The sequence below is a fragment of the Oncorhynchus nerka genome, linkage group LG10 (genome assembly GCF_034236695.1).
Source record: "Oncorhynchus nerka isolate Pitt River linkage group LG10, Oner_Uvic_2.0, whole genome shotgun sequence".
NCBI classification, from domain to species: domain Eukaryota; kingdom Metazoa; phylum Chordata; class Actinopteri; order Salmoniformes; family Salmonidae; genus Oncorhynchus; species Oncorhynchus nerka.
In genome coordinates, this window is record NC_088405.1 from 9,689,209 (window position 1) to 9,696,689 (window position 7,481).

The 7,481-nt window shown below is 44.6% G+C and overlaps 2 protein-coding genes across 3 annotated transcripts in view; one reads left to right on the forward strand and one right to left on the reverse strand.

Annotated features, from left to right (window-relative positions):
- Nucleotides 1–1,347, reverse strand: part of ascc1 (activating signal cointegrator 1 complex subunit 1) — a 31,453-nt gene extending 30,106 nt beyond the window's left edge. For both annotated transcript variants that reach the window (XM_065022977.1, XM_065022978.1), the window contains exons 1-2: nucleotides 1,133–1,347; nucleotides 733–838 (exon numbers count right to left, since the gene is read on the reverse strand). In XM_065022977.1, coding sequence (XP_064879049.1) covers nucleotides 733–838; nucleotides 1,133–1,250 — 224 coding nt within the window. In that variant the 5' untranslated portion in view covers nucleotides 1,251–1,347. The remainder of the gene's footprint in view (nucleotides 1–732; nucleotides 839–1,132) is intronic.
- A 116-nt stretch (nucleotides 1,348–1,463) lies between these two features.
- On the forward strand, nucleotides 1,464–6,499 carry anapc16 (anaphase promoting complex subunit 16). The gene is made up of 4 exons (XM_065022979.1): nucleotides 1,464–1,565; nucleotides 2,232–2,378; nucleotides 5,809–5,883; nucleotides 6,168–6,499. The coding sequence occupies exons 2-4, from the start codon at nucleotides 2,237–2,239 to the stop codon at nucleotides 6,275–6,277; spliced, it is 327 nt and encodes a 108-aa protein (XP_064879051.1). The 5' UTR covers nucleotides 1,464–1,565; nucleotides 2,232–2,236; the 3' UTR covers nucleotides 6,278–6,499.
- Nucleotides 6,500–7,481: the final 982 nt, after the last annotated feature.

Consider the following 7,481-nt stretch of genomic DNA (forward strand, 5'->3'; position numbering starts at 1 on the left):
AGAACCATATACAGACCAGCGTACTGAATGTCTGGCTAAAAACACTTCCCAGTGGACAACGGGTCACAGAACCATATACAGACCAGCGTACTGAATGTCTGGCTAAAAACACTTCCCTGTGGACAACGGGTCACAGAACCATATACAGACCAGCGTACTGAATGTCTGGCTAAAAACACTTCCCAGTGGACAACGGGTCTCAGAACCATATACAGACCAGCGTACTGAATGTCTGGCTAAAAACACTTCCCTGTGGACAGCGGGTCACAGAACCATATACAGACCAGCGTACTGAATGTCTGGCTAAAAACACTTCCCTGTGGACAACGGGTCACAGAACCATATACAGACCAGCGTACTGAATGTCTGGCTAAAAACACTTCCCTGTGGACAGCGGGTCACAGAACCATATACAGACCAGCGTACTGAATGTCTGGCTAAAAACACTTCCCTGTGGACAGCGGGTAATGTAAATCCAAATGAGGTTTATTCAACATTTTGATCTGTAATGGGACGGTTGGGAAATGTTGAGCTCACGCGTTAGAGACGAGAGTGTGGGTCATCTAGTCCCGGATTCTAAAATGGACTAACAACCTCATATGCAGTCATCGACTCTTGAATTGCATCCCAAATGGCACCCTATTCCCTTAGGGCTCTGGTCAAAAGTAATGCACTATATAGGGGATAGGGTACCATTTAGGGCGCATGGCCTACATGGTGTTTGTAACTCACTTGTAAAGAACACTTGGGACATCAATGGCACAGCTGAAACCTTTGTCAGTCTGTTCTATGGAGTGGCTGTCACAGAACTCTTCTTCTTCGTCAAACTGTTCACTTGCTAATCAAAACAACAAAGTGCATTCGTGAGATTGGCAAGAACATTTTGGTGTTCCATAATAGGTGCAGCAGGGACAAATGGGAGAGGAGACAGCTACATTTAGAGGAGACAAGCATCCCACAACACAATGTGGTGGTCAATTGGTCAAGTCTCAGTAGAATAAAGTCAATAATCTGGTAGTACTGTACAGTATTGTAGCCATCTGTCTTATCTAGCTAGCTAGCTATAGTTAGCTGGGGGTGTAGGGAGCTAGCACCACTGAGGTATAATGGCTAGCACTGAGGACCTAGCTACCTGGTGGTCCCATGTAGGAGTCGTCCTCTTCCCCCTCTTCATACTGGTCTTCTTTGATGGTATTTCTTCTGTATACTCTTCCACTTATGTTGATCAATGATGGACGTAAGATTTCCATTGTAGCAGTTATCTTGAACAGTAAATAAAACGAGATATACTGTAGTGAATAGTAGCTGCCAACTACGTGTGGGCTCTTTGGCTGTTTTGCGACATACGGCAGTTTGACGTAAACTGATTACAGCTGATTACGTCGTCGCTGAACTCTAAACGGCATGGATAGACATTCCGCGCTCGCAACAAATTAATGATGCGCCGATATCAACATTTGAGTTATATATCGCCCAAGCCGTAAAGCGGGGGTTATTGTTGGGGTAGCTAACCAGAAACATAAACAAAAGCAGAAGTTAGCCTGCCGCTTTCTCCATCACCAGTGGTAAGGTTCATCACTTCAATAATAATCTGTTGTCTGATTTATTATGCGTAAAGTTTGCTTCAGTAGTAAATGCGCTATGCTTCATGTAGCTAGCTATGTCTGTCAGTTTATTATTCATACTGTTGTTAGCCTTGTGTTGTTAGCCAACGTTAGCTAGCTATGTCTGTCAGTTTATTATTCATACTGTTGTTAGCCTTGTGTTGTTAGCCAACGTTAGCTAGCTATGTCTGTCAGTTTATTATTCATACTGTTGTTAGCCTACGTGTTGTTAGCCAACGTTAGCTAGCTATGTCTGTCAGTTTATTATTCATACTGTTGTTAGCCTACGTGTTGTTAGCCAACGTTAGCTAGCTATGTCTGTCAGTTTATTATTCATACTGTTGTTAGCCTTGTGTTGTTAGCCAACGTTAGCTAGCTATGTCTGTCAGTTTATTATTCATACTGTTGTTAGCCTACGTGTTGTTAGCCAACGTTAGCTAGCTAGTCATGCTAATGTAATGACAAAGATTTGTATAGCGTGTTCTATCTGTGCTAATGCTGCTCAGCTAACGTGAGCTAAATTTACTTTGAATAAATATTGCTGGTCATTTAGCACTGTATTTATCCGCAATACACGACTCTGAACTTGGTGATCATGATTTTGCCGTTGTTGTTCCTCTTCCTCAGTTGGAATGGCAGCCTCCTCCTCATCCTCCTCTGCCGGAGGGGTTAGTGGGAGCTCCGTGACTGGCTCTGGATTCAGCGCGTCTGAACTCATCCCCCCGCGTAAGGTCCTCTACACTTATCCCAAAGGAGCCGGGGAGATGATGGAAGGTAGGCTTTCTTTGACACAGGCCAATCACCAGTGGCTTTGGAATATAGGTTCAGAACGTTGCAAGACATAAGACCGGCGATGAGGATTATTTTGTAGTTCTCGAAAACCATGTCTGTTCTGTATATTCTACCTGCAACATTCTGAACATTGTTATTGGCTCTGATTGCAATATTAATCGTGCTCATATCCCATATACAGTGATGTTGTGTGTTTCAGATGGATTAATGTTTCTGTGTGTGTGTGTGTGTGTGTGTGTGTGTTAGCTACTGTACATGTGTGTGTGGTTCTGAATACTTGCCCCTTCTGTACATCTGCCCAGCCACGCTTCTCTTACAACTATTCTATCTGGCGTCAAGTCAAGTGTAGCTTGTCTGGATTTTACCCACAAGATAAACAATGTGTCCCTGGAACTTTTCTCTGTTCCCGTAATGACCTAGCTACCATGCGTCATAGTTGGCTCTTCCTCCAGGAGGACGTGCGCTGCTACCAGCGACAGTCAATGCTCTGCCCCAACATCACCCCACAACGCGCATCGCCAGTGGCCCCACTTCCCTCACACCCAAATCAATCTGGCTTCAAGTCAAGTGTAGTTAGTGATCCTTTGATCTGGAGTTGGTGACCCATGATCCTTTTGAATCATAGTTGGATCTTCATCCAACAGAGGACGTACATGGTTACCAGCAAGCAGTCAGTGCTCTGCCAATGGGTCAGCCCACAACACCCACCACCAGTTTTGTCACATCACACAAGAGGATCTGCTTGTTTGAACCCGAAGGGCCATCTGGCTCCTTGCCCCTGCTTTGTGCATCCCAAATGACACCCTATTACCTATGTTGTGCACTAATTTTGACCAGAGCCTTATGTGCCAGAGTTGTACACTATATTAGGATAGGGTGCCCCATCCTTTGTTACCTCATAGACCCCAAATCAAACATTGTGTTGTGATGAATGTCTTAGTTTGGATCATTGTGCTGGAAAGCACTGGGTGTTCAGAGGACTAATGGGCTCACTGTTAAGTGGGACAGCAGTGAAGCGGGTGGCCAGGGTTGGGGTTCTTTTCCGCTTTGTTTTTGGGGCCTGTGCCATAGGGCGGCGCACAATTGGCCCAGCGTCATCCGGGTTAGGGGAGGGTTTGGCCGGGGTAGGTCGTCCTTGTAAATAAGAATTTGTTCTTAACTGACTTGCCTAGTTAAATAAAATAAAAATATATATTACAAAATTATTAAGAAACCCTATTCCCTATACCAGGGATCATCAACTAGATTCAGCCGCAGGACGATTTTTGTTTTTACTTGAGTGGATGGTCGGGGGCCTGAACATAATTAGAAATCATTTGTAGACTGCAAATTGACCTTAAGAAGACCAAACAGATTGTTTTAGTCAAATATTATATAAAACCTTGCTTAATTGTATACTGTATATGATCAGATGTGTCTCTCTATTCTGCATAGGAATACTTGGGAACAGATTTCGCAAAAAATGTAATCACTTGGAGCTGATGTTTTGATTATTTTGGCCAACATTGAAAATGGGGGGACCGAATTCGGTCCGTGGGCCGCCAGTTGAAGAACCTAATCCTACATTGTGCACTAATATCATATGGGCCATGGTCAACAGTAGTGCACTGTCTAGGGCCAAGGTCAACAGTAGTGCACTGTCTAGGGCCATGGTCAACAGTAGTGCACTGTCTAGGGCTGTGGTCAACAGTAGTGCACTGTCTAGGGCCGTGGTCAACAGTAGTGCACTGTCTAGGGCCGTGGTCAACAGTAGTGCACTGTCTAGGGTCATGGTCAACAGTAGTCCACTGTCTAGGGCCATGGTCAACAGTAGTGCACTGTCTAGGGCCATGGTCAACAGTAGTGCACTTTCTAGGGCCATGGTCAACAGTAGTGCACTGTCTAGGGCCATGGTCAACAGTGGTGCACTGTCTAGGGCCATGGTCAACATGTCTAGGGCCATGGTTAACAGTAGTGCACTGTCTAGGGCCATGGTTAACAGTAGTCCACTGTCTAGGGCCATGGTTAACAGTAGTCCACTGTCTAGGGCCATGGTTAACAGTAGTCCACTGTCTAGGGCCATGGATAACAGTAGTGCACTGTCTAGGGCCATGGTCAATAGTAGTGCACTGTCTAGGGCCATGGTCAACAGTAGTGCACTGTCTAGGGCCATTGTCAACATGTCTAGGGCCATGGTCAATAGTAGTGCACTGTCTAGGGCCATGGTCAATAGTAGTACACTGTCTAGGGTCATGGTCAACATGTCTAGGGCCATGGTCAATAGTAGTGCACTGTCTAGGGCCATGGTCAACAGTAGTGCACTGTCTAGGGCCATTGTCAACATGTCTAAGGCCATGGTCAATAGTAGTGCACTGTCTAGGGCCATGGTCAACAGTAGTGCACTGTCTAGGGCCATGGTTAACAGTAGTGCACTGTCTAGGGCCATGGTTAACAGTAGTGCACTGTCTAGGGCCATGGTCAACAGTAGTCCACTGTCTAAGGCCATGGTCAACAGTAGTGCACTGTCTAGGGCCATGGTCAACAGTAGTCCACTGTCTAGGGTCATGGTTAACAGTAGTGCACTGTCTAGGGCCATGGTCAACAGTAGTGCACTGTCTAGGGCCATGGTCAACAGTAGTGCACTGTCTAGGGCCATGGTCAACAGTAGTGCACTGTCTAGGGCCATGGTCAACAGTAGTGCACTGTCTAGGGCCATGGTCAACAGTAGTGCACTGTCTAGGGCCATGGTAGTGCAACTAGTAGTAGTGCACTGTCTAGTCTGGTCAGTAGTGCACTGTCTAGGGCCATGGTCAACAGTAGTGCACTGTCTAGGGCCGTGGTCAACAGTAGTGCACTGTCTAGGGCCATGGTCAACAGTAGTGCACTGTCTAGGGCCATGGTCAACAGTAGTGCACTGTCTAGGGAACAGAGTGCCATTTGTGACACATTGTGTGCTAGTTGATTATTTTTGGCTAGTCTTTTTATTCACCAGCAAACTGAACGGTGGCACATGTTGGCATAATGTGAGGAGTTATATCATGTTTTAGCCAACTCCTCTACTTACTTACTCAGTAATTACTGAGGATTGTGCTCGCCCAGAGGATTGGGTATTAAATAGTTTGTACCACAAAACCATATACTATAATACGTTATGTTATATAATAGATCTATAGCCTAATAGTTTAGTGTGTGTTTCTATGTGTGTCTGTTTCTGTGTGTGTCTGTTTCTATGTGTGTGTGTGTGTGTGTGTGTGCATGTGTGTGTGCGTGCTGGTTTGGGTTGTGATCCAGAAGGCATGTTTCCATTCTTGTTGTTTAAACTATCTCAGGACTAACTTGTCTACTACCACTACAGTATCTTGTAACATGTGCTAGTTGAGGAAAGCGTAACAGTAGTTGATGTGATATTGAACATGAACTCTTGTGTCTTCAGACGGCTCAGACAGATTTCTGTGTGAGTCTGTGTTCAGCTACCAGGTGGCGTCAACACTGAAACAGGTGAAGCACGGTAAGTCCATCAGTCTCTTCATTCAATTATTTTATTGCAGTTGTCTTTTAATTTTTTTTTTTTTTTATGCCTAATGTGCATCTCAAATGGCACCCTATTCCCTATATATAGTGGACTACTTTCAACCAGAGCCCTATGGGCCTGGTCAAAAGTAGCCCACTATATAGGGAATAGGGTGCTATTTAGGACGCATTTGTTGTTTAGGGGAAAATAACTCTGGTAACGGCTACAAACGAATGCAATGCTTTGATCTAACAGCATATTTCACTGATTTGGGTTTTTAGATCAACAGGTATCTAGAATGGAGAAACTGGCCAGTTTGGTTGAAGAGCTGGAAGCAGATGAGTGGCGTTACAAACCAATCGAACAGCTTTTGGGATTTACTCCGTCTTAAAGTCCAAATAAAGACCTGCTCAGTAGCCGCTAGCTGGTCACCACTGGAGGAACATGTTGACCGCAGAGCACTACTCTATTTCCAACACATTTGGGTTATTGTCATTTATTGTGTCATTCCCACAGGGAAGGATGTTCCTGCCTGTTATTGGCCAATGATTAGCTGAGGTCACTAACTGGAGGAAGGAACACCCTGATCCGAGAGAGATATTGTTGTGACCTACTTTATCACTGCAATGAATTATGAATTGAGTAATTAATCATGTTATAGTGGGGAAATTGATTGCATTCATGTTTTACTTAGTGTTTTTTTTAAATAAACGAAATAAGATGGAATGCTCTTCCTATGTATTAAAATGAAAACATGACAAACTTGGATTATCATTTATTAAATATTTAAATAAAAATATACAGAATCAATTGTATCCGAGTTATTTACAGTTTTATAACATTATTACAATGGATTATTTGTGGTCATCATAGTTGAAAACAATAGAACCAGGCTAATTGTATTACTGTAAATACCAAGGTCAATGAGACTGTAGGGCAACACAATAACATCTGCAGCAACAGCCAGGCTTGTTATTCTCCACACATTCTAAAGGGAGGGGACTGAACAGACTGATGTTCTGGATGACAGTACTAGTACGTCCATGTGTCGATGTCCTCAGAGCTGCTCTCAATATGCAGATACACACACACAATAACATCAGGCAGTCAGTCATTAAAGGACAAGGGGGAGAGAAGTAGGTTTTGTTAATAAAATCACCATTCTGTCTACACTACCAGGGCTGTAGGTGTTCTGTCTACACTACCAGGGCTGTAGGTGTTCTGTCTACACTACCAGGGCTGTAGGTGTTCTGTCTACACTACCAGGCTGTAGGTGTTCTGTCTACACTACCAGGCTGTAGGTGTTCTGTCTACACTACCAGGCTGTACACTACCAGGCTGTAGGTGTTCTGTCTACACTACCAGGCTGTAGGTGTTCTGTCTACACTACCAGGCTGTAGGTGTTCTGTCTACACTACCAGGCTGTAGGTGTTCTGTCTACACTACCAGGGCTGTAGGTGTTCTGTCTACACTACCAGGGCTGTAGGTGTTCTGTCTACACTACCAGGGCTGTAGGTGTTCTGTCTACTACCAGGGCTGTAGGTGTTCTGTCTAGGGCTGTAGGTGTTCTGTCTACACTACCAGGGCTGTAGGTG